General features: G+C 42.1%; 1 protein-coding gene across 1 annotated transcript in view; it reads right to left on the reverse strand.

Moving 5' to 3' along the window:
* Nucleotides 1–26,768, reverse strand: part of HYDIN (HYDIN axonemal central pair apparatus protein) — a gene marked incomplete at both ends in the record, with an annotated part of 366,181 nt that overhangs the window by 136,230 nt on the left and 203,183 nt on the right. Inside the window, 7 exons of the mRNA XM_080704134.1 lie at nucleotides 210–337; nucleotides 2,410–2,587; nucleotides 8,644–8,781; nucleotides 10,969–11,178; nucleotides 11,405–11,515; nucleotides 13,973–14,051; nucleotides 14,935–15,075. Of these exons, the coding sequence (XP_080560260.1) occupies nucleotides 210–337; nucleotides 2,410–2,587; nucleotides 8,644–8,781; nucleotides 10,969–11,178; nucleotides 11,405–11,515; nucleotides 13,973–14,051; nucleotides 14,935–15,075 (985 nt within the window). The remainder of the gene's footprint in view (nucleotides 1–209; nucleotides 338–2,409; nucleotides 2,588–8,643; nucleotides 8,782–10,968; nucleotides 11,179–11,404; nucleotides 11,516–13,972; nucleotides 14,052–14,934; nucleotides 15,076–26,768) is intronic.

Genomic DNA, 26,768 nt, shown 5'->3' on the forward strand with positions numbered 1-26,768 from the left:
AATTTCAGTACACTTCTCTCACCAAAACGGAGGTCATCCTGGCAAAAAATCCAGGCAAGACTCCTACCTGCCTCACCACTTCTTTATATTAGCTGTGTTTGTCTCTTTTCTGTTCCTATGGGGCAACACGTTCCTCTTGCCCCTGGGCCCGTGCGCACACAGTACCACCCTTCCCCGAGCCTTCCCGTGGAGGGCGGGGCTAGCCTTACCTCGGTGGACTCTTCTTCAGACGCTTCCTCGGGTATGATGTCAAAGTGATTGAGAGTTTCATATTTGTTGTGCTCTTTTTTTAGGTTTTTTCTGGCCTGATCCAAGAAGGCTTCATACTTTTCATTGCCTATGGAAATTGGAAAGAGAAGGACATTGGGATGGTGAGAAAAATATGACTTATGCCCCAGACACAGACCCTCAGTGCAGGCTGCAGTGGGAAGAAACGTGAACGTTTTGATACTCGCCATGTTTTCACTACTTTAGAGGGTGAGGTAACTTGTGAGCAAGCTGCATTTGTATCTAGGAATTCACCAGATTTAATGAGCTTGTACTTAAGTAAGCTTCTGGCCGGTTCTCATGAACTTGAAGGCAGTAACAGGTTTGCTTGGGACTTTCCTGATGCTAGCTCTGAAATCCCTACACTCTAGAAGCCCCCTCAGTGCTGGAGGACTGGGGCAGCAGGTAACTCAAGTCAGTTTTTATGTTTACTATATCTCACTTAATAAAAAGCATGAAGTCATTTTCCTTGAAACTAAATCTAAATACACCATAATATTCTGAATAAGAAATGGTAGGTAATTGGTGGAGAGATTTGGGATCCCCAAATTTACAATTCGTCAGTGCAAATTCAAATGCTGTGAGGGGCAAAGTAAATAAGTAATTAAAAAATGCCTTCCATAAAACAAAAGATGGTCAGATTGTAGTGAACCGCAGCACATAAGACCAAAGCATGACATTCAAATTCCAGTTATTGTAAAGCTCTCTCTGGCCAAACCAGGTCTACAACCCTGATGAAGCCGCTTTTCAACTATGTGGCAAAGGCTTTACTTCTAGACGGTTACAGTCAGCTCTGTATCTGCAGGCTCTGCTTCTGCAGAGTCAAATAACTACGGCTCAAAAATATCTGAAGAAGGTGCATCTTCACTGGACATGTACAAACCTTTCTTCTGGTCATTATTCCTCTAAAAAGTACAGGAAACAACCATTTACATAGCATTTCTATTCCATTAGGAATAGAATAAAATAAATAAAATAATAGAATAAATATAGAATAAAAATAAAAAATAAATATAAAAATATAAAAAATAAAAATAAAAAATAATAGAATAAAATATAGAATAAAAATAGAATAAAATAAATAAAAATAGAAATGACTTATATGTGAGAGTGTGTGAGGTTATATGCAAATACCCCAATGTCTCATGTAAGAGACTGGAGCAGGCATGATTTTCATCACCCAAGGGGGGTCCTGGAGCCAGTACCCTCTGGACACTGAGGGACAACTGTATGTTGGGGGCTAGAGTTACCCTCTTCTGGCCAGAACTCTGGATACTCTAGATATTGTGGTCCTGGCTTTATTGACATTTATGTTCATATTTTTAGGGAGTAGAATTTGTTAAGTGATCATGAAGTGGTAAGTTAGTGACTGTGGGGGATGGGGTAGGAGGGAGGCTGGGGAATGAAGACTTAGTCTGAAGCTTTGTAGGGAAAACTAGATTTCACAGAATTCAAGGAGGGACTCACAAACAGAGGCTTCTCTTGACCCTTGGTCCTGTACCCCATGTCAGGAAGGAAGAGCCAGAAAGAATCCATGACTAAAAGAGCTATCGGCTGAGTTTTGGGATGTATCAAGACAGAAATGTCACTCTGGAGGCCACATATGACAAGCAAAATCTTGGCTAGGCAGGTGTGGCAGACAACTGATAATGTCCAATTTAGACTTCAAAACACGCAATGCAAAAGTAAGGGAGCGGAGGCTGTGGCTACCTTCTCATTCAGCTTATATTTTGAGGATTCTACTCTTAGGACTACATTAGCCCTCATTTCTCAATCGAGCAAACATCGGGGAGCATATTATTTGGAAAGGCGACCGGCGGAGAGATTGTGGCTGGCAGGAACACGCGCTGGACCTCCATGCCTTTGGAGAGTAAATGTTCTGATCTCTCTATAAGCGACTCAGTGGTGGAAAAAGTGTCCAGGGAGTCTTAGTTTGGAACTGCCACAGGTAATATCTTGTCTCATTAAACTCAGGTCACCAAGTTCATTTCAACTTTTGCCCCTCACCCCCGACTCCAGCCTTTGGCAACCAAGAAATAACACAGAAAGGAGATTGCCAAGCAAATAAAAGTGAGTAGTCACCAACCTTCAAAGAAGCAAGACTAAAATTTATCTTTTGTCTCAGCTAAGAAGCAGTAGTACCTTGGATATCCCTGGGGAGATCCAGGCAGATCCGGGGAAAGACACCCTCTCCACTCAGAGTGATATTTTCTGGGTCCAGGTGTGCGATCTGTATCTGGAAGCTCCTTTGAAAGACCTCAGGTATTCCAGGTAAGTAGTAAACCTTCAATATAAGCTCATCACAAGAATTGATAAAACCCTGTGCAGTAGAAAGACCAGAGAGAATTTTAAAATTTACAAGGGCCCTTCTCCTTCTGGCGGTGGGATGGATTAGAGAATCCCAGAGGCCCATTGTACTGGTTGTTCTCCACCCACACTTCTCTCTCCGAACCCATTTCTATGAGGCTGTAAGAAAATGACAAGAAACAATAGCAAAATAGACAACACATATAATCAGATATTTCATAAAAGAGAAAATATGGGCCACAAATAAAATGTGCTTTTTACCCCCACACATTTTATTGAACATGCGTGTGTATCAGGGGATACAATATGGAGTCGGGTTGCAAAGTGTGTTGCGTTTTGTGTCTCTAGGGTTCATCTTTATAACCTCATTCTCTCTTCTCACCCCATCCTTGGGAAATCTACAAAATTCTTTTGTTTCTCACAGAGAAATTCTTTTGTGCTCAGTGTCCTGGATTTTAAAAAACAACAAAAAATCATAATCATTTGGAAATACAAGAGAAAGAAAGAAAAAGAAAGGAAGAAGAAAGAAAGAAAGGAAGGAAGGAAGGAAGGAAGGAAGGAAGAAAGAAAGAAGGAAGCTGAGATGGTGGTACAGGCCTGTAATCCCAGTGGGTGGGCAGCTGAGACAGGAGAATTGCAGGTTTCAGACAAGTCTGAGCAACTTAGCTAGACTCAGCAACATAGCAAGTCTGTTTCAAAAACAAAAAACAAACAGACAAAAAAATAAATAAAAAAGGGTCGGGGATGTAGCTTGGACATAGTGTCTCTGAGTATCTCCTGTACCATCTCCTTCCCATACAAAAATAAATTAACAAACATTTAAAGATTATACTCGTAAATACAACTATAATTTTAGACTACTTAGAAAACAACAAAAATTATATTTGTATAAAATTTGCAAAATTGACTTCTATTTTTTATCTGTCATTTTCTTAAAGTTTATGGATTAAGGATAAAGGGACACTCAGGCAAACGGTCTTCTATATCTGTTATTAAATAATACAGAAAAGTATACATCTGCTTTAGGAAGTTAGAAAAACAAGACATTAGAGTAAATTCAAAAGAATAGTAAAGACAGATTGGAAAAAGAAGAAGGGGACTGACATAACAAATAGTAAGAGGTATTTTAAAGCCATAGCAATGAAAATAGTATGAGATTAATGTAAGGACAAACAGACAAATGAGGAATAGGGAGAAGAATAGCAATAAATTTAAATATGTATGATAATTAGGGAAAGAACAGACTCTTATCATCAAATATGATAGTACTCATCATCTGTGGTAATCTTTATAAGATTAGAAAAAATTACACATTTATTCTTTAGGCTTTTTAATATTTTCCAATTTTTCTGTAACAATTATACATTATTTTTATAAACCAAAAATTTCAAGCAGAGACTTCCGGGAAGATGGCAACCGAGAAAAGCAGCGTTTACGAGTCCTGCTAACACTCGATCTCTATTGCCACAAAATCAGCACTTTTTATAGCCAGAAAACACTACCAGCAGAGAAATAAAAAATGTAAACACAAGGGACAGAGAAAAAAAAGACTAGAAAAACAACCAGAGATCAGAAAAGAAAGCAGCTTGCATTGCAGAGCCGCACTGGCGCCATCATGGCTCACAGCACCAGGCTCCAGAGAGGAAAGGTAAACATGGAGCTGCAGTGAGCAGCTATGGATCATTTGGGTGTAATTCAGCAGTTCTTTCAGCACAAAGAACATCTAAACTCCCAATGGCCAAGCTCATTACACCCTTCAGGGACTCAGAACAGAGCTCAAAACCAGAAAAGAATACGCCAGCCTCACGGACGAGGACATGGCAGCGGTGCCATATTGCTAGCAGTGGCAGTGAGTTCCCATGCCCGCAACAGCTCCAGATCAGCACACACAATAACTGTAAGTGAAATTGCGGCCTCTATAGGAGAAATTCCAGCACTGCACCCCCAGGGACATGCACAGCTTTGATAGTCTCCCTGGGTCTGAGATTTTGCAGTCCAACCCAGTGAAGGAGTAGTGGTGGCAAAGATACCACACCCTAGTCGCAGCTCCCCATGGGAAAATGCCCATCTTGGCACCCCCACGGTCTCGCGCAGCCTCGATTAACTCCCTGGGTCTGAGACTTTACAATACAACCCAGTAAAGGAGTAGTGGTGGCTGAGATTACCACAAACTCCAAATTCAGAGCACCCTAAGTGAAGTTGTGGTGACCCAGAGAAGAACCCAGAGAAGGCACAAACTTCTGAAATCATGGGAAAGAGGAATAACAATAGAGCAAGGCATGCCCACAACTCCATAATATCAGAACCTGATAACATAGAAATTCAGAGATATCCAGAAGATCAAATCAGGAATATAACTGTAAAAATACTACAGGACTTTCTAAAAGAATTTAGAGAGAGTTTAAAAGAAATAAAGGATGCAATCATTGAAGTAAAGGCATCAATTCAAACTATAAACAATTGATTAGACCACATGGAGAATAGAATCTCGCTCCTAGAAGATGATCATTTCAAAAACAAATGCATAATTTATAATTTAGAAAAAAAATCAGACAGCAGGAATCTGACATTGAAGAAATATGAACCCATTTTAAGAGAGCTAACCTAAGAATAATTGGAATAAAGGAGGGAAAAGAAGGTGAAACCAAAGGGATCAATAATCTCTTCAAATAAATAATAGCAGAAAATTTTCCAAACATAGAGCAAGAGGTCGATACACAGGTCCAGGAAACTTATAGAACTCCCTTTAGATAGGATCAGAGAAGAGGATCCCCACACCACATAACTGTCAAAATGATTAATGTAGAGACCAATGTAGAAAAATGACCAAGCAGAGAATCTTAAAGGCAACAAAAACAAAGGGCCAAGTGACATTCAGAGGCAAACCAATTAGAATCACTCCAGACTTCCCAAACCAAGTCATGAGAGCCAGAAGGGCTTGGAGTAATATATTCCAAACTCTGAAGAAAACAACTTCCAGCTAAAAATTTTCTACCCAGCAAAAGTATCCATCAAATTAGATGGGGAAATAAGAAGCTTCCATGATAAACAGAAACTGAAGGAAATTTATGTCTTCAAAACCAGCGCTAGAGAAAATACTCAAAGAGATTAACTACAAATAAGAAATAGGTAACACACATGAGAACCAGAGAAACAAGATTTTCCATCCAGCAGACAACCAAGCAAAGAAGAATACACAGTATTTCAAACAAAAATAAAATCTTAACATGTTAGGAATTTAAAGTTATCTCTCAATAATCACACTGAATGTAAATGGCTTCAACTCCCCAATAAAAAGACATAAAGTGGCAAAATGGATTAAAAACCAGAATACATTCATCTTCTCCTTATAAGAAACACACTTTACAAGTAAAGATAGTAACAAACTCAAGGTAAAGGGCTAGAGCAAGGTAATTCATGTCAAGTAGCCATCCTAACAAATGTGAAGTAGTATTTCACTATAGTTTTTATTTGTATTTCCTTAATGATTAGTTATATTATGATAATGATGAGTGATATTCATGTGTTTATTGGTTATATAAAAATCTTTGGAGATTTATTATCTATTTTAGTCTTTTACCTATTTCTAAATTGTATTGTTTGCTTTTATTGTTGCTAATTTTTAGGATTAATATTTGGAATATTAATATACCTTCAGATATAGCATTTGGAAATATTTAAACCTGTTCTATCAGTAACTTTTAATTCTGTTTACATTGTCTTTGGTTGTACAATATTTTTCTATTTTTTATGAAGTTTGTTTGTTTATTCTTTTGTTGCCTGTGCCTTTGGAGTCATATCCAAGAAATCACTGCCAATTTCAATGTTGGGACGTTTTATGACCCTGGTTTTCTTCTAAAAGTTTATAGTCTTAAGATTTACATTTAGGTCTTTTATCTATTTTGAGTTAATATTTGTATATGGTGTTAGGTAAGGGCCCAATTTTATTCTTTTTCATGTAGTTATTATTTTTAGAAAATATTTAGTGAAAAGATGATTATTTCCTTCACCAAATATTCTTGGAAACCTTATCAAAAATAACTTGACCATATATGGAAGAAAAATACCCCAAACATATAAAAGTTAATCAGGAAACCAAGCATGGGAAGGAGGGAGGGGGAGGGAAGGGTTAAGGATTGGGTAGGGGCTGATTGGGTGATGTGTGCGTGTATATCTCCACAAGTTTTTTATCCCATTAAGATGTATGACTACAATGCACCAATAAACATTTATTTAACAAAAAAATTTCAAGCAAAGTTCTTTAATACTGGCAAATCTACACATTTGAACAAGGAGCCCCCTCTCTATTTGTTTCTAAAACCAATGTAATTCATGGCAGTTTGCTGGTGTTTTCATATTTGCTAATGAAAAGTCACTTTTATTGGTATAGTCACTGGAGAAGAAATCCTTGGGTATTAGCAGAGAAATGTGAAGACATCAGTGGAAATAAAATTAGCATAAAAATAATCATAGGTTGTAGGTTCACTGATGTACTTTACATGCCTGGAAACTGGATAATGCAGAACTTAATAAATATTTATTTAATACATAGCCTGCTTTTATTTTTCTTTCTTCCTTCTGAAAGTCATTTATTTTTGTTTAATTTTTATACTGGTTATTGAACCCAGGGATATTCTGCTTCCAAGCTATATCCTCAGCCCTTTTAATGTTTTTGAAACAGGGTCTTAATATATGGCTGAGGTGTGAGAGCTATGGAGAAATGGGCCACAGGAGGAACTCTAGATGAAAAAGAAAATCCTATAGAGTAAACAAGACAACCTAAAGGAGGAGAAAGGAGGGGGGAAGAGGAAAATCTCTAAAACACACAATGTACTTAAACATATCGAAGTCAACCACTAAGCCGAGCAAGGGAGGTAGGGATGGGGAGGGAATGGGGTGGGAATTGGGTAGGGGTTAAATCAGTGATGTGTACATGTCTGTACACACAAGTTTTTTTTTTACCCCAATATGATGTATGACTATAATGCACCAAAAAAATATATGTTGCTGAGGGTCCAAGTTACTGAGGTTGGCCTTGAACCTGTGATCCTCCAGTCTTAGCTTCTCCCCCTCCAAAAAAAAAAAAAAAAAAAAAACCTGTAAAAGGCAGCCTGAGCGTGGGTGCTGCACATCCTGTTAACGGCAGGGCCCCCCTCCCTCTGCCCTTTGTCCTAATATTAACCCATAGTAATAATGTAAAGGCAATTAAGGCCTTTAGTCTTAGAATCCTGTAGAGACAAATGAAATCTTTGGCCTCAGAAATACATAGAGGCAGCTGGGCGTGGTGGTGCACATTTGTAATCCCCACGCTTGGGAGGCGGAGACAAGAGGATCGCGCAGGTTCAAAGCCAGCCGCGCTGGCTTAAGAGACCCTGTTTCCACATAAAAAAGTATAAAAATAGGTACTGGGAGTGTAGCCCGGAGGTTGAAGGGTTTCCAGGAACCCCAGTACCACCACCACCAAAAAAAAAAAAAAAAAAAAAGAAATACATAGAGGCAATCAGCGCCTCTGTTTACCTCCTCTTTACTTCAAAGCACCCATAGTTGATGGGCAACTGATGTAGCAGAGGTAGAATAAGGTAGATCATTAACCCCTGCATTTAGTAAATATGCTTTCCAAAGACCAGAAAGTATTACTTGCCTAAGAAATAAGTTACTAGCCTGTTGCCTTGGTGATACCGATAAGAATATACCAATAAAGAAACCTGTGTTTAAGGGCCAGGGATGGAAAGTGGGACAAAGTTCCACTTTTGGGCTCTCCAGCGTGTCTACTAGGCATGCTGCTTTTCTTTTCTTGCCTTCCAATTTTCTACTGACTTTGTGATAAAGAATTGTTAAAGCTGCAACTGAGCTGCTTGGTACTTTTGATTTCCCGATTCAAAGAATTTTAGTTGAGTTGAGGAAAAGAGCCCTCAGTGCTGTTACAACTGTAACAGTGCTGGTGCATGTCTATTGACTCTTTAGCTTTAAATTTAAAAAGTCACACCCATAACCTTGGCCTTAAGTGCTCACCTACATCTGGGTAAGGCTTGTAGGTTGGAATGTGGGCCCCTCCCACCCATTGCTCACCGAGAGAGGCAGAATTAGCGGCACCCCAGGGAGAAGGTTGTCTGGTGAAGAGCGGTGGTCAGTGAGAACCTTGAATTGGAAGCCGACTTTGCCGGTGTTCTTCAGTGTGATTTCACGCTCTGTGATGTGGTCGAACAGCTGGAGAGGAGAAGAAGGGAAGAGTAACTCCTTCATCACCTCCCTGGTGCTGCTGTCGCTGGAGGAAGGGAACCAACAAGCATGCCCCACTGACACAGGCCTTACTTTCCTTTCCTGAGATGGACACTGGCTGATCCATATTTCAGCGTCACAAAGGTGCTGCCTGGGGCAGGAGGACCACTTGCCTCTGGACACCTGGATCGTAGTCCTTCTAACTGCTGGGTTAGTTTAGCTATGGCCACGGGGGTGAGCCTAATCTCTGCACCTCGCTTTCTGCACCACAGCAACTTACATTAGGGAAATCCGAAGTAAGCTTCCTATGCTAAGATTTCCCTTCTGGTTTCTATCCTATAATAAAAAAGTAAGATCTGAGTTTGGAATGTTCTGAAATGAATTTTTCTATTTATTTAAGGAGTCATGGGTATAATAGTATTCTTGGATATTGTTAACATAATTTTCAAGATGGTATGGTAGGCTTATTAGCCATAATCCAAGGCCACTTTAGGGGTCCTTAGGACAAGATAGGGCAACAACTGGCTGCAGGGATGTACCAGGTGCTACGTGTCTTATATTTCTACCACTCGGAACCTCATGAGAATGTAAAAGTGCAATGCACTAATAAAAGTATACTGAGAGAAGGAAGTAAAGAAACAAGGAAAGAAAGAAAAGGAGGAAAGAAAAGAATACATTCAGAGATGAGCCAAAACCAATTGTCCAGAGGGTCCTGAAGACAAGGGAGGGATTCTATCTGGTCAAGCATTTTATTTGGTCAACATAATGGAGAAGGTCTCAATTGGTGTTGGGTGAATTCCATTTTAGGCACACTGTTTAATCTAAAAAACACATATAATTCAGCAATTATACATGTAGTAGCTATTACTGTAAGTCCAATCCTCATCCACGTTTAGCTAGAGATATAGTCCCCGAGTGCATAACACAAAGTCTTATTAGGGAGACAAAGTGCACAGACAGAATCAACTTATTATTGCCAAACAAAAAATCAGAAAGTACATTGTATTATGGCAAAGGGAAGGTAACCATGGGTTGGAGCTGAGCTGGTTCTTGCAGGATGCACAGGTTGCAGAGTGGAGGAGGAGAAGATAACGTATGGGAAAGTATGGAGGTGGGAAGGGCTGGAGTGCACTAAGGGCAGTATGGGGGAATTCTGCGTAAGGAGAATCAGTTAATAAAAAGGCTTAAAAATGGTCACCCAGATCCACGGAGTGATGGAGAAAGGAACTCATGATCATCATAAGGCTTCATAAGGCCAACTCCGACCCAGGCACAGCTTCAGATATTTCACTTACGTGACCACAATCTCCTGGTGAGATAGGCATTTGCTATCCATTCCCATCTTAAAGATGGAGACTACTGAGGCTTGGAGAGGTTCAAGAATGTGCCTACGGTAACACAGTCAATAGGAAGCAAAACAGAATGTGACACCAGCTTGCTTCTCAGCACTATGCTGCTTCCCCAAAGGCTGCTGGGATTAGTTGGTCGCAGACTGCTGAGATAAAAATACAGTTCTGGGAAAATTTATCTGGCAGTGATGCTTGAGCAGGTCAGTGGTAGAAGTGATGAATATATTATAACCCCTTGCTTGCAGTAGACTAACGAGCAGCGCTGGTATCATCTGGGAACTTATTTGGGATGCAAATTCTACAGGCCAGCCCTGGACCTACGGAATCTGAATCTGCACTTGAGCAGATTTATTTGTATGCACGATGCAGTGTGGGAAGAGCTGCGGCAACAATTTAGGCATGGCTGATGAGACCTAGAGTGTGATCACAGTGGCAAGGGAGGGGAAAACTGGCAGATGAGTTAGCAAACACTGGATGCTCCACGGATGTGGGCTATAGGGGCGAGAGCAATGGAAAAGCCTTGGGGATTGTCAACCAAAGGCGTAAGAACATGGTAGTGCTCACGAAAGAGATGGTGATGTTGGAAAAGACGTTTGAATTGAAATTTAAGCGCCTAACATGACAGATTTCAGGAGATGGTTAAAAAAAGCAAGTAAAGATGTTTGGCAGCAGGAGGACGAGCATGGTCAGGGAACAGATTAAGAAATCAGGAAAAGGGTGATGGAGAAGCTATGATGATCAGGGGTTCAGGAGAAATTTGAGGACAAAGACTATGGCTGAGGTTTAAGGCAAAACCAGCCAATTTCCAGCCAGTGGTCTGCGGTACCTGTAGCCCATAGTTAATATCCTTGGTGTCAAAGGAATAGTTGACCAGGGAGGCCTCTCCCTTCAGTATTATTTCATAGGTGGGCCCTCCTTCCACTTCACACAGAGCTTTGGCCTTTGCGATGATGTCACAGTGTCCATAGAAGGTGAAGGATATCTGGTGGTGGCTGTGTGGCTGCAGGACTCCATAGAGGGGCAGGATGTCAAATACCTGCAGAGAAAATTATCCTATGTGAGAACAGCTTTCAGGGGGTAGGGCCTGCAGATGTAAGTTAAAGTCATGTCAGTTGTAGATAAATTCCTGACTTTTAACTTGTGTGACTCTGTAAGACGTGACCAGCCCAGACCCTGAACACACAGGATGGTCATAGTGGGAACTGTGCTCCGGCCAGATGGTAGGTGCTCAGGAAAGTCAGGACCCAGGAGGTACGACTTACTTCTTCTATCCCAATGGAAAGCATCTCCTCTTGTCCAGAGATCCACAGGGATTCCTGAAACTCCACCTGGCTCTGGCTTCTTTCTGTTCCAGCAAAACTATTCTTCATTCCCTAGAAATTAAAGATGTGAGGCAAAGCTAGCAAACATTCTAACGGATCAGTGACAGGAGCCTCTCCATCATGGACAGAAAAAGAATTGGATGATGTGTGCTTGTATATCCTCTCAAGTCTTGTACTCCAATGTGATATATGATTACAATGCACCAATTAAAAAAAATTAAAAAAAAGAAAAAGAAAATATGTTGTGTATGATTATTAAAAAATAGGACATTTTCCCCAGCGAGATAATTGGATGATGTCCAAAATTGTGTGTGTGTGTGTGTGTGTGTGTGTGTGTGTGTGTGTGTGTGTTTTCTGAAGCATTATAGTAGCAAAAACTCTGGAAGAGAATTAACTGCCCATCCACAGGAGGCCATTTTAAATAAAGTGTGTGTGTGGTATTTCCATTCATGGAAGATGGCACAGAGTATTTTTATGGTGTGCACAATGTATTAATGAGTGGAAAAGCAGGTCTGTTCATATACATTGCAGAGGCCTCAAGTGTCTGAAGGTATGAGTGGGTGTTAATTCATTCTGATATCTGCATATCAAATGGCTATCTGGGAGGTTGTTCGCTGAAAATTTCAGTAGTGTTTTTCTTTGAACGGTGAGATTTTGGGAATTTTTTGTCTTAACTTCTTGTATTCTTAATTTCCCATGACAAATATCTTTAAAAATAGAAAAAAGAAATAATGTTTTAAAGACAGTATTGTTTATACTCACACATATTCATTCTAAAAAATTTGAAAAACATAAATTCACCAAGGAAAGAAATAAAAATCAATAGCCTATGCTATACATATATGTGTGTCTATATGCTTTGTATGGATATATCTATATATCTATACTTGTATTCTGATTTTTAATTGACATTATGAGCGTCAACTTCCCATGAAACTGAATATTCTTTACAAGCATCATTTACAATATTAAAAATCAGATGATACACTTGTAATCCCAGCATTCGGGAGGCTGAGACAGGAGAATCACAGTTTACAGTCAGCCTCAGCTACTTAGTGAGGCCCTTTGCAACTCAGTGAGACCCTGTTTCAAAATAAAGAATAAAAAGTAGGGTTGGGGCATAGCTTGGGGGTAGAATGCCTCTGTGCTCCATCCCAGTACAAAAAAAACCCAGTTGATTCATATACATGTTATGCATTTAAAATATTCAAAGGGGTATATGGTAAAAAAAATAATAAAACTCCCATCCCTATTTTCCAGTCCCCCAGTCCCCCTCACCAGGTAACCATTGTCCAATTTCTTATATGTTCCATTTAGGTATTTGCTTAATGGGAAAAGATAATAGTGCCCGTCTTGCAGAGTTCAGAAAAGTAAAAGAGCTCATGCGAAGCCAATGCTTAGAGTAGTACAAAGCATATAACTGTTCAGTAAGTGTCAGTTGTTTCTATATACTTTTTTTCATGACCCTAATGGTAGTACACTATGCACCTTGTTTTTCACTTAGCATATTTTACCTAATATATCAGAGATTGTACCAAATTAGTAGAGAGAGAACTTTATCATTTTTAAAAGGGGCTTCATAGTATTGCTCTGTGCAGATGTGATTTAGTTTATTCAGTTAGTCTCCTAATGGCGGACTTAAGTTTTCTCCAGTTTTTCTTGCTTTTATCAACAAAGCTGTAGTATACAGGAGAATTACATGCTGTTATGTAAACACAAGCATATTTGGAGGATAATTTTCTAGAAGAGGAGCTCTGTGCTTTAAATTTTTATATACTTGCCAGGTTGTATGTCACGGAGCTTATGCCAGTTTGTATTTCTACTCACCAAGTAAGAAAATGCCTGCTCATGGCCACTCTTCACCATGACTAATACAAACACTATTTTTAAAAGTTTGCATGTTATCCTGGACATACAATAATTTATCTTTCACTATTTTTTCAAAATTTTTTGCTGCTTCTTATTTCCCCCCACTAGTGTATTGTAATCATACATCATGATGATGTTCAGATTGATAGATACATAAACACACACAGCACCTGGTGAGCATCCCCAGCTCCCACCCCTCACCAGGGCACTGTGACTGGCGCTGGTACCCAAACAAACAGTTACATATGCAAATCTTTGTGTCTCCGATAGTTTTCTTAAGCCATCTTTCTAGAGGGAGAACCTCCGGGTAAGCATTTTTAAATTCCCTTGATCTTCCCTTTGTTTTTACCATGGAATTACTGAGAAAAATGGTGCTCCTTTAGTACCCTTTATCTAGCACAAGGTCCCCCAGATTTGGAGATAACTTGCTTTTCCATTTTAGAGATGGGCGTCCTAGGATCACAGTGGGGTCTTGCTCTGGGGATGTCTGGTTGGGAAGTGGTCTGTATAAAACTCTACAGCCTCACCCCAGCTCAGTGCTAGAGTGGGGATGCAGCTGAGCCTTCCTCCTGGTTCTGACTTTGTTTTATGGGAAAGACCTTCTGTTTCCCGAATGTCCCCAAGGCAAAGGAACCGTACATCTGAGATGGCGGTGGAGGCTCTGGTTTTTCTGAGTTCTCTGTCGTCAGGAACCACTTCTTCATCCATAAGGATAGTCCTGGGGAGTTTAACAAAATAGAGAGGATCACTCACTTGGCAGCCACCCCCACGTAGTCTGCTGCACCCTCCTCCACTGTCTTCCTCTTCTCCCGTTCCCCACCCTAAAGAGTTAAGGGAAGGTCTCATTCAAGGGACCTTTGAAGTCACTGGACAGTGCCCAGTTGCCCTTTGTCCCCAAACATGCGTAGTCTACACTGCAAAATTGGTCACTTCTGCATAGGGCCCAATCCTTCTTTCCTGGAATATGGAACACATGTTGGACTTAGAAAAAGTCCTAGGAAACACTGGCAACTCTTCAGACAACTTGGATGTGTCCTCAGTGCTCCATGTTAATTTCATAATTTATCTGGGCATGGTGGCACGTGCCTGTAACCACGGTACTTGAGAGGTGGAGACAGGAGGATTATAGTTTTGAGGCCAGCCTCAGCTATTTAGTGTGACTCTACTTCAAGGTAAAAAAATAAAATAGGGTTGGAGGTGTAGCTCAGAGGGTGAATGTCCCTGGGTTCAATCCCTAGTACCACCAAAACAAGAATGTTTTTTCATAATTAAATGGAGCATTTATTATACAGATGTAACATTTGGTGGCATATCATATTCTTCTGTGTTTGCTAACCTGGACCCTATCGTGGCTGCAAACCTTGGCTCTATGAAAGGGCTGTGTGAAGGAAGGGTTCAGTTCCCCGGGAGTCAGGACTGAGGGCAGAGATGACCCTCAGTCCCTGATCCTGGAGACTAATCCGGGGCCTAACGCATGGAAGGCACTCACTGATCTTTGACCAGTGATTGAACAAACGAGGGGTGGGTCCTGAGAATGTAAGCAGGCTGGAGAAAGGAGGCTGCCAAAGAACAACCCAGGCTGGTTTTGTGTTTGCGCTTACCTGATAGAATTACTTAAGTCCGTTTCGGAGGACTCTCCTGTAGGTGGCGCCGCTGGAGAGCTGGCAGACACTGAGGTTGCTGGGATCGACTCTAACTGGGACATGGGGGCACTGTAGGGCTTTTTTGGCCACGTCACAAACCTACAAAGGCGGGGGAGAGCAGGGGTGACCCAGGGGCACATCGGCTTTTGCCGGTTGGTGCCTGGTGGGCTCTTGCTTTTGCAGGCCCAGCTCCAAATCCTAGACCAGGCAGATCTAGGAGGATCACCCTGTAACTTTTCATGGACTTGACTTCTTCAAATTTCAGCTAAGGTTCCAGCTGTTCCTAAAGATTTCTGGCCACCTATTCCAGTCGGGTCCAGTCTCTCTCCTCTGGGTACCCATAGGCCTCTGGGCTTCTCTTCTTGTCTTTCTCATCCCTCTAGACTCTGAACTTGTACCAAGTAGGGCAGCAGATAGAGCACCTGGCCTGGCCTACAGTGAGGCCTGGTCACGAATGAGGCCTCTGGTCAGGGTCACGGCGTGCAGGCCCAGCCGTTTTGCATGCCCTTGCCTCCTGCAACGCTGTGTCCTGGGTGCCTTCTTGTCACGTCCTAGTTGTGGTCCCTCAGATGGGCTTCGCTGCTGTTAATGTTCTCTACGCAGGGGGAAATTGGGGGCTGCACGCCAGCTGCTGCTGACGCCCGTGTGTCCAGGTCAGCTGACTAGAAAGGCCTTTGGAAGCCTGCAGTCATTACCACCCTGAACGCTCCTGATCTCGTCTGATCTTGGGAGCTAAGGAGGGTCGGGCCTGGTTAGCGCTTGGATGGGAGAAGGGTCTTTGGAGGTCCCAAGGGCCAAGGTGGTGGGGTCACGCCCCATCGAGGCATGTGAGGTTTTTTTTTTTCCTGAATTCTTCACCTCCTCCTCACTCATCTCAGGTGCTTGATATTTATTATAACCCAATTTCACTTCCATATTCATTCTGGTCTCATATGCACTCAGAGGTTTAGCAGAAATGTCATGTGCTATTTGAAGTTCCCACTGTGGTCTCATTTCCGCTTAGAAAAAAATCCTCCCTCCCCGTGAAGTGCCACAGCATTCCATCTGCACAAAGTTTAGGCCCCGTCTACATGTCTGCCCTACCCCAGAGAGCCACTGTGCCATCTTTGCCATATTGAGTATTAACTAATAAAGCAATTAACCAGGGGATAATTTACAGACAAAACTGTACTCATAAGCACACAGTTTGATGAATTTCTACAAATATGTACGTAAATATCAGTTGGGCACGGTAACACACACCTGTAATCCCAGTACTTGGAAGCCCGAGACAGGAGGATCACAGGTTCAAGGCCAACCTCAGCAACTTAATTGAGATCCTGTTTCAATATAAAAAGTAAAAAGAGCTCAGGGTGAAGCTCAGAGGTAGAATGCTCCTGGGTTCAATCCCCAGTACTACACACACACACAAAAAAAAAAAAAAAAAAAAAAAAAACCAACAATGAGACAAATATATATATATATCTGGGTAACTACCATCATATTAATAAAGAATGCTTTGATCATTCCAAAACGTACCCTTGTGTAAACAGTCATCTGTTTTAGGCCACTGCTGGTTAGGTTTGCCTACAGTTTCATAGAAATGGAATCAGAAATATATTCTCTTTTATGTGTGACTTCGCCCACTCAGCATAATATTTTTGAAATTTATCATGTTATTACATGGAGCAATAGCCTGTTTTTTAGACTCAGCAGTATTCCATTGTATGGATGCTTATCCATCTTGTTGGCAGGCTGTTTCTGGCTTTTGGGTCTATGAATAAAGCACCATTCACAATACTCTACAGAACTGTGAACTCTTCAAGGGCAGGATCCTGGGTGTTTCCTATTTATAGTCCCTTAGCACAAAGTCTAATACACAGAGCATGAGCTCAGTAGATGTTTGATAGGATGGATGGATGGATAAATGGATGGATTGATGGATGGATGGATGGATGGATGGGTGAGTGGGTGAATGGGTGGATGGCTGAAGGAGAACAGCTGAACAGCTGCAGGGTGCTTTGGCTATTCTGCACCCACACTCCAATGTGGGATAGCCTTGGAGAAGGGAAGAAAAGCTCCTTCATCTTTCATGAGTGTCCACTGGGCTGAGGCATTATTCTGGACAGAGGACCCCAGTTGTGTTAGGTGCTGGAAAATGTCCTAAAACACTTGTTCCAATAAAGATTCTTGTGCCTCATCCCTGGGTGCATTCCGATTTGGCAGCACTCAGGCCCAGGAGTTGAGAGTTTTAAGTCTGCCCAGCTGCTCCTGATGGACAGCCAGAACGAAGGGCCTCCATGGGTGGGAATGTCAACATGACAGCTGAGGGTACAGCTGATAATTACTGTGGGGTTAGCACTGCAGCCTTACCAGCTAGGGACAGCGAAATCGGCAAAGGACAATTCAGAGTACTTATTAAATCACCCCAGGTCAGCAGAGGTGCCTGGGGGACCCTCTGCAGGACTGCTGCACAGATATAGCACTCTTTCAAACAACATTTGCACCCTGGAGATGTTGTGCTAGTGAAAAGAACACATGAGGATTTCTGCACAGGAAAAGCCATAAAACTCCCACGTGTCTGCAAACCCGAGGAAAACACCACTCGAGTTGACAATGATCCTCGGACAAGTGACAGGTGAGAGGTCTCTTAGGAAACAAACAGATGGGAGCTCACACAGCCCTGCTGGCTGGTAGGCTGTGCCGCCTGAGACAGTGAAACCTTTACCAGATGAAGGCTTTACCTCATCAAAACCGGAAAACTGGCTCCAAACAATTGAAAAGGAACCTTGGTAGAGTTTTTATGGAGCAGATTTTTCACTTTGCCCTCAGGGATAGATGATTATTTTCCTGTGATGCTGACCCAAACAGGATTGGATTTGGTTATTTTTAAAAGAGAATGTGTAGCAAAGAAAATCAATATTGCTGCAGTTCCTAGACTTGCCTATATAGGGATCAGTGGAAGGGCCCCGGGCGGGGGTGCCCCCTTCTGCTGCGACAGAATCACGCAAATGCCAAACACACACTCATCCGTGATGCTGGCTTTGGCTCGGAGGTTTCCCTCTTTATGTTTTATTTTGAACTCTTAGGTAAAGATCAATGCAATCTTTTGTGTTCCAAATTAAACACACACACACACACACACCACCACCACCACCACCACCACTACCACCACTACAACCACCAACACCACCACCATCTCTCTTATTTCCTCTTCTCCTTCACAGCAAGCAGTATTGTGCCAAATAAAACCCCAAGGAATGAGCTTATGGAGTTCATATGATATGTGTAGATGGATAGGTGTGTGTGTGTGTGTGTGTGTGTGTGTGTGTGTGTGTGTGAGAGAGAGAGAGAGAGAGAGAGAGAGAGAATCAATTACCAGTATCAAAAAAGAAAGAAAGAAAGAAAGAAAGAAAGAAAGAAAGAAAGAAAGAAAGAAAGAAAAGGAAACGAGATAGTTGAGCGAGCCTTGTTTGGAGAACTCAGAAGCCAGGTGGTCAGAGTCACACATGTAGAATGGGTTCCATGTTACAAGCAAGGCAGTGGGCTCCTGGGGCCTGGGTTTGAATTTGACTTCCCCACTTGTGTACGACATGACATGGGCTCTGTGTTAGTGATGGATCCTTTCTCATCTGCTCTTGCAAGGTACTTCATACAAAAAAAGACAAAAACAAAAACAAAAACAAACCAAAAACCAAAAAACAAACACCTTGACCCTGTGTCTGGGTCCTGGCCAATGTTCAGTGAGTGCAAGCTGTTCTTGTGCCGGTGTTCATGGGAATTACAGCCAGTTTTGGAGTTCAAACATTTTTGGGAATCTGGGTGTGGTGGTGCATGCCTGTAGTCCCAGCACTTGGGAGGATGGTACAGGAGGATCACCGGTTTGAGGCCAGTCTCTGCAACTTAGTGAGACCAATAGCAACTTAGTAAGAGCCTGTTTCAATCTAAAAAAATAAATAAAATAGAGCTCAATTCCCAGTACCACAATAATCTAGAGGGCACGAGGGAGGCAGGAGGAAGATTTTACAAAATGAAAGAAGCAGAAGCTAGACAGCTGAGAGCACGAATAAGAATATTTTTAAAAAGCATGCAGTGGCACCAGATTATAAAGTCACTGCCTGCGGCACATTTTCTAATGCTTCATTGGCCAGAGAAATCAAGCCAAACCCAGATTCAAGGTCTAAAGATAATAGACTCCACCTGTTGGTAGGGAAAGAGTCAAAGTCTCAAAGTAGAGGGCGGTGCTACCGTTCCCATTTTGTTTTATTTTATTTAATTTTTTTTTTGTAGCATTGGTGTTTTGTTCATAGATCCTTGTTTCTAAAGGGAGCAGATTTTAATCATTTCCTTAAGTTTTATTCAAAGTGGGCAAATACCTGTGTGTCTCCCCCTCCCTCTGGCACAAACACAAGGTCCCTGCCACAGTGCCATATTTATTTCCTGGATTCTTCGTGGCCATGCAATTGCTGATTCCCCAATGCTGGGAAGGGAGGAGCAGACAGAAACAGAGGGGGCTGGTGAGCCCTTCTCATGTCCATCCCAGGTGTCCATCATGACCCCACCTGTCCATCCCAGCTCTAGCACATGAGAAAGGGAAGCCAACTACAGACACACACCTGTCATGGAAAGCAGCCTTCCCTTGCCCATGGCGTCGTTACAGTCTGGATGCTGGACAGCCGGCCACCTGTGCTCAGGGGAAGTTGGGGAAAGATCACGGAGTAGCTGAAACTCAAGTTACTCAGACCTTAGGGGGTGACAGCCGTAGATTGGGAGGTCTCCAAGGAGTGGCAGTGGAAGCCTCTAGAACAGTGGTTCTTGCTGTTGGCTGTGCATTGGGGTCACCTGCGGAATCCCAAGAAAGATGGATGTCTGAGGCTCAGCTACAGGGATTCCGATTGAACTTGGCCTCAGTCTGTTTTGAATGTCCTGGCATGATTCTAAAGGGCATTCAAGGCAGAGAACCAGGACGAGAAGATGGTGGCGAGAAGGCAGAAAGAACATGGTAGCATGGCAGGGAGGCGCCCTGGTTAAATAACCACCGCCAATCTTATTCAACACGCATTCTCTGCCACATACTATCCAGCCTTTAACAAGCACTGTCTACTTGATCTTCACAACAGGACCCTGTAATAATCCAGTCTTCAGGTGACAGAAGGAGCTAAGTTAGACGAATGTGCTCTCAGTACCTTTGCTGGAGAATCTACCTGCTGGGCTGCTGGGGGCTCTCCAGGGTCATTTCCTGCCATCCCGTGCCCATGGCAGCAACTCACAAAGCGAGCCTTTTCATATCAAAAGGTAACTGAGCCCACAGCACAGGCAACACATGCCGCTTCGCCTAGAACCATCCCGATCATCGCATGGGGAAGGACAAGACACTATTTGTACTGTCCTTGGAGTGATTTCCCAGGAGTTTTGCTGCAAGGCGAGGATGGTGGCCAGAATCTACCTTTACACTCTCTAGAGGGATTTCTCTGTGAAATGGTCACTTCTAGAAAGCTCCAGAAGGTGTCCCCACTGCTACATGCTCTTGGAATGGCCACCACACAGGTAGGCTGTGAAATCTCCCTCATAACTGGATCAGCTTCAAAGCTCTTGAGAAATACTTTCAACACAGGGTGGTTTTTTTTTTTTCTCTTCCTTTCTTTCTTTCTCTTAAAAAGTGATTTTCTTTTAATCTCTGGCCTCCCATAGATGCAGCTTGCTTTGGGGGAATTTTAATTAATATGAACACGTAGATAAGTCAAACGAACTCTTTACGTATCATATCACTAAATGAACCAAGCAGACGTAACCCTGCCTCTGAGGCTCCTAAGCACTGACTTTCCAGTGATCTCTTTAGAAGCAGCTTAGTTCTCACTGAATCTCTGAAAGGCTGATGCCTTCCACTGATATTAAAGACAGTGGGTGAATGTCTTAAAAAGAATTAATCTATAATGAGGTGACTCGACTTCTATAAGAACATAAAAGCGGGGCAGAAAGCTTTCTGACACTCACAGTTGAAAGAAAAAACAGCCCCATTTATTTATCTATGGGGCAACAGACCTGGTATTTCAGGAAATTGGGCCAAACTGAATGGCAAATAGCAGTGAACCACGTGGAGGTAATTTTTAAGTTCAACAGAAAGCAGGCAAAAGGCCTACCGCTCTGGAGGTGTCCCTCTGCTTGGCCCCGAGTCACCAGCAGGCTGACCACAAAGGCAGGGGACTTGCTTCTGGAAGCTCGGATTTGAGAGATGGGTTACAGCTCTCTCATTAGCTAATTTATCCCTTGGTCAGATAAATTAGCTGGCCTGTCCCCGCAGGAGAGGAGACTCTAGATGGATGGAATATAGGAGGCCTGGAGAGGAGAGGCCAGAGAGGGCTCTGGGACTTCAGGGAATATGAGGCAGCCTACTGCTCTCTTTCCCGGGGAACATCAATTTACTAATAACTGCATATTTATAATAGGGGTGATGAGATGCAGATATTAATTTATTATTATTAAGCTATGCATATATGTTACATATACATTTGCATATACCACATAATTTTACACTCTAACTAGAGTGGTGTCAAGGGACATGTGGGATAAGAAAGATTCTCTTCTGCTTAATGAAAAATCAGTACGGACCTTGCAAAGAGGCGGTGTCAGTTGCATGAAGGGGTCAAAAGCCAGGTGATGTGGGGTGGGGAGCTGACGGGGGCGACCGGCGCACCCTACTGCCTCTTCTTGCCTGTTATAATTGGTGTCAAGAGGACCAAGATAGCACATAGCACCCTCGTGCTGAGCGAGGGTGAAGGGATGTGGGTGGGACCATCAGAGGGGAGCGGAGAGCCGGGCGTGGTGGCGCACGCTTGTAATCCCAGTACTTGGGAGGCTGAGACAGGAGGATCCCAGGTTCACAGCCAGCCTCAGCTACTTAGTGAGGCTCTCAGCATCTTAGTGAGACCCTGTTTCCAAATAAAAATATAAAATAGGTCTGGGAGTATAGCCCAGAGGCAGAAGGCCCCTAGGATCCATACCCAATAACACACACACACACACACACACACACACACACACACACAAGTGCAAGGAGACCATTGATAGGTATGGAGCCGACTGGAAGTTTGGCCTTGAAAAGTGGCAAGATGCTATTTTCTGTATATTTGAAATCACTCGGGAATTTTTTAAGAGGCAAAGGGTTTGCCTTCCTCTTGGGTCAGAGGGAGATAAATTATCTGATGAAAGAAAGTGCAGCCTGAAGAGAAGTCAGCTGTGGCGTGGGCCGCAGCCAGGGGAGACCCGAGGGGAGAGGCTCAGCCCGTGCTGGGGGAATCTGGGAGGATCCTGGGCAGGACGCAGGGAGGTTCTGACCAACTGGGTCCTGGACAAGGAGAAGGGGAACCCAGGCAAGAGGACAGAGCCAGTCAGGCTTGCAGGCAGGACGGGGCCTTGGAAGGTTCCAGGCCCACTTTCCCAGTGGCTTTTCAGAGCGACTGTGTCTGTTTAAATTCCCATCAGCGATGTCGGAGCGGCTCTTCTTCCCGGGCCCAACAGCACTTGGTATGATCATATTTAATTTTATCTGATCTGGTGGGGATATAAGAGCCTCTGGTTGTTGTTTTAATTTCCATTTTCAAGAGTAATGAGGTGGAACATCTTTTTATTCTTTATTGGTCACTCATATTTCTTCTCCTGTGAAATAACTGCTCATCATGTTCTCTCATTTTTAAATTCAATTATGTCTTTTCTTTCAAAGGCTGTCTTTATATATTATATGCACTAATCATTTGAAGATAATGTGTATGCTAAAAATTTCTCTCGGTCTGTGACTTGTCTTTTTGCTCCTTTTCTGGTATCTTTTGATGAATACAAGCTCCCAAATTTAATGCAGACTTATGAATAGTTTCATTTGGTTTTGTGCTTTTTTATCTTATTTAAAAATTCTTCCTTATTCAGAGTTCATTAAGGCATTATCCTACTTTTTTTCAAATAAAAAATTGATTTTCATGTTTTTATCTTTCACCCATATGGGATTAGTTTCTTGCATAGTTTAAGCTCAGGGATCCATTTTTTCCTTTTTCTACATCAAAAGTGGATTGTTCTTGGATCAGATTTCCCTCAATAATTTCAATTTTGAGGAAGGTGCAGTGCACATCCCTATAATCCCAGTACTTGGGAGAATGAGACAGCAGGATTACAGGTTCAAGGCCAGCCTTAGTAATTTAGTGAGGTCCTATTTCAAAATAAAAAATAAAAAAGGGCCGGGGGTATAGTTTTGAGGTAAAATGTCCTTGGGTTTGATACTAAGTACCCCTAATTGTTTTTATGTTTCCATACATTTATGGGTCAGCTTCTGGGCCCTCTATTCTATTACTTTACTCTTTTTGCCTATCTATGCGCAAATGTACTTTGAACATTATAGCTTTACGTTTTGGAAGAGTTTGGCTAGTCTGATCCCTTTCCTCTTGCAAATAAATTATAGAGTCAACTGTCAGGCTTCTGATTGGAATTGTATTATAGCTATAAATCACTCTGAGAAAAAATGACATCTTTATTATATCAAAATTTTAAAACAATGAAAAAAAAAACCACTATGTACCGCCATTTATTAAGGCCTTCTTTAAGAAGACTTTTGATAAAATTATTTTCTTAAAAGTACCACACACTAACCGATTACACCACTGGAGCTACAAAAATTATTTTCTACATACATAAATAATAGCTTAGGTTTTGGGTTCGTTATATTATTTTTAAGTACTCTTTTTTTTAATGCCTTCTATTTTCTATCTGTACTCTACAGAAATGCAATTGGTTTTTATACCTTTATTTATTTTTCAGTGCTGAGGATTACGCCCAGGTCCTTGTGTGTGCTAAGCAGGTCCTCCACCACTGAGCAAAATCCCACCTGAGTTTTGGTGGGGATTTTCTCCTACCAAACCATCCTTTATACCTATCCATCCTCCTTACTTCATTGCTTTAGTAGTTCTAATAAGAGATTATTTGGGGGTTTCTATGTAGATAATTATGACATATTAGTTTGATTTCTGTCCAGATCTAGTGTTTTCTTAATTCATTTTATTTGTATTGATTTTGATTATCAATATGTTTGGACCTAGGCCCGTCATCTTAGTGAGTGCTTCTTGTTCATTTAACTCTGCCCACGTCTTTTTCCCATGTAACACTTCTCCACCTTTCCATTTTTGGGAGTTTTCTCCTTCATTTTATTTTTTTCTCTTCTATATGTTTTTATTATATTAAGTTTATCAATATCTAAAATTTACCCTATTTCTTTCTCGAGCAATTAAAAGACCTTAAGATCTTTAATTCTGACTTCTCCCCCCTTCATCCCAAGTAGCAATTTAGACCTATATTGATATTATTTTTAATTCCATAATTTATACATGATTGTCATTTCATGTAGTCAAGGGTAGTTTAAATTGACCCATAGACATACCATTTTCTTAGCTCAGAAATCCATGTTTCTGCTCAGAAATTATGCCTGGGGCAATATTCCTTCTTCCTAAAGTAGAAACAAAAGAAGGTCTAGTAGAGACCTTCTCTGTTGAGAATGACCCCTAGTAGTTTTGTTGATCTGAGGGTTGTTGTTTTTGCTAATGACTCACGGTGGCTTTGCTTCTCTCTTTATTACAATCTTCCCATGGCCTGTCACCACATTTGAAAAAATATCAAACTCCTCGGCATGGCTGACAGCACCTTGCGAAACTGTGCCGCATTATCAGCACTCTTCCTGACTGGCTGGCTTTAGCCTTCATGGTCTTTTTTATTCTTCAAAAGTTACCTCCTACGTTAAATGCTTTTTAGTTTTTAGTTTTATTATTATTATTGTTTTGGTACTGGGGATTGAACCTAGGGGCATCCTGCCTCCAAGCTAGGCCCTTGGCCTTCTTTATTTAGTTATTTTGAAACAGGGTCCTCCTAAGTTGCTGAAGGTCTTGTTAAGTAGCCAAGGCTGGCTTTGAACCTGTAATCCTCCTGTTTCAGCCTCCCAAGTACTGGGATTATAGGCATGAGCCCCCATGTCCACTTGTGTTAAATGATTTTAAACTTAACATGGTAATGGGCTAAGCTAGTCTTCCCCGAAGTTAGTATTTTAAAGTCCTAACACCCAGTAACTCAGAACATGACTGTACTTGGAGATAGTCTTTTCAGAGGTAATTAACTTAACATGAGGACTTTATGACTAGTATCATAACCTATATGACTAGAATTGTCCTAAAAAGAGGAGGCTTGTTCATAGATGTGTGCAGAAAGATGAGCTGACACAGGAAGATGTCCATCTGTGGTCAAGAGCCAGGCCTGGAGCAGATCCTTCCCTCTTGGCCCTCAGAAGGGATGGGCTCCACCCACGCCTCAGTCACAGGCTTCTAGAACACTGAGAAAACAAAGTTCCGTGTTGAAGCTGTCTCATCTGGGAAACCTTGCTATGTCACCCCTCACAGAAGAATTCAAATGTTCAGATTCCCTGGAATTTCTTTTCTATGAAGAATCCTGTTAGCTCATCTATACCTTAAAAAATGAAAAATAAATTTGGCATTTTGGCCCACCAAATTACTGGAAATGGAAATGTTCTCTCTGAGAGCCTCCTCTCCCTTAATAAAAAAAATCCTTTCTTTTCAATTTATGTGGCCACTTTCTTCTGATTCTCCTACCATGTCTTTTTCTCGGCCTCTTTGGCTGAGTCCTCTAATTTTGTCCACCCTTTAAATAGAAGTTCCATTCCTGGTCCTCTTCTTAGAACCACAGAATGTTAACTTGAGAAAGCACATGATCCCAACACCCCTGGCTCCTCCTCTGCAGAGAGGAAAGGACCAGGACAGAGGGGAACAGAACCCCACAGCCACCAGACATCCAACGTGTCCTCACTGAACCACGTGGGACTTGGATTCCATCCTCACCTCCTGATCTTTCCAGAAGTTCTTACATGCCCAGGGGGACCACAGGGCTGTCCTGTGTCATGAGGAGCTAAGTTGTATGACAGAGGTTTGTGAATCTATGTAAAAACCCAATCAAATGTGTCCGTGAAGTCCTGTTTACAGGCAACGATTTCTATTGTTAATCTGGTGCCACCCAGCACCTTCCCACTCACCAGGCCTCATGCTGAAGGAGCCTGAGTTTCTATTTTCTCCATTAACTCTTACTCCATGGGGGGGGGGAGTGGCAGCTATTTTTAGAGCTTTATGGTGACTGTTTCTAGTCACAGACCTTTTTTTCCTTGACTATTGGCATGATCACCTACCCAGTTCCTTCAATCAAAGACCCAGGCACTGACTTCGATGCACCATTTTTGTCTCTGTCAACATTCTCGTTGCCATAATCCAAAACGACTGACCACACAACTCGGGGGAGGGAAGTTCATTTGCTCACGGTGCTTGGAGATTCAGAAGTTTATTTTCCTAACCCATGGCCAGATCCCCAGGAAGCCTATCCATCCCTCCTCTATGCTACGCCTGGCTCTCTGCATACCATGTTAGTTTTCTTTCTTTTGGGTCTGGGGGATTGAACGTACCTCCAAGCCACACCTCCAGCCCTTTTTAAATCATTATTATTTTTTTTTGAAAAAGGGGTCTTGCTAGGTTTCTGAGGGCTTTGCTAAGTTGTTGGGGCTGGTCTTGAGCCTGTGATCCTCCTGTCACAGCCTCCCAAGTACTGGGATTACAGGTGTGCACTACTGTGTTGGGCTGACAGTTCTCTTAAGTTGCCAAGGTCTTTGGTGGTCTAGAGCCTAATCTTAGCCATTTAGCCTGAACTTCCGGATAATTACTTATCAATTTCTCCTTCCCACTCCTTCTTGAAGTGAGCCCAAGGGCTATTCCAATTTGCTTGCTCTT

The sequence above is a fragment of the Muscardinus avellanarius genome, assembly GCF_963383645.1.
Source record: "Muscardinus avellanarius genome assembly, chromosome: 10".
Classification (NCBI taxonomy): domain Eukaryota; kingdom Metazoa; phylum Chordata; class Mammalia; order Rodentia; family Gliridae; genus Muscardinus; species Muscardinus avellanarius.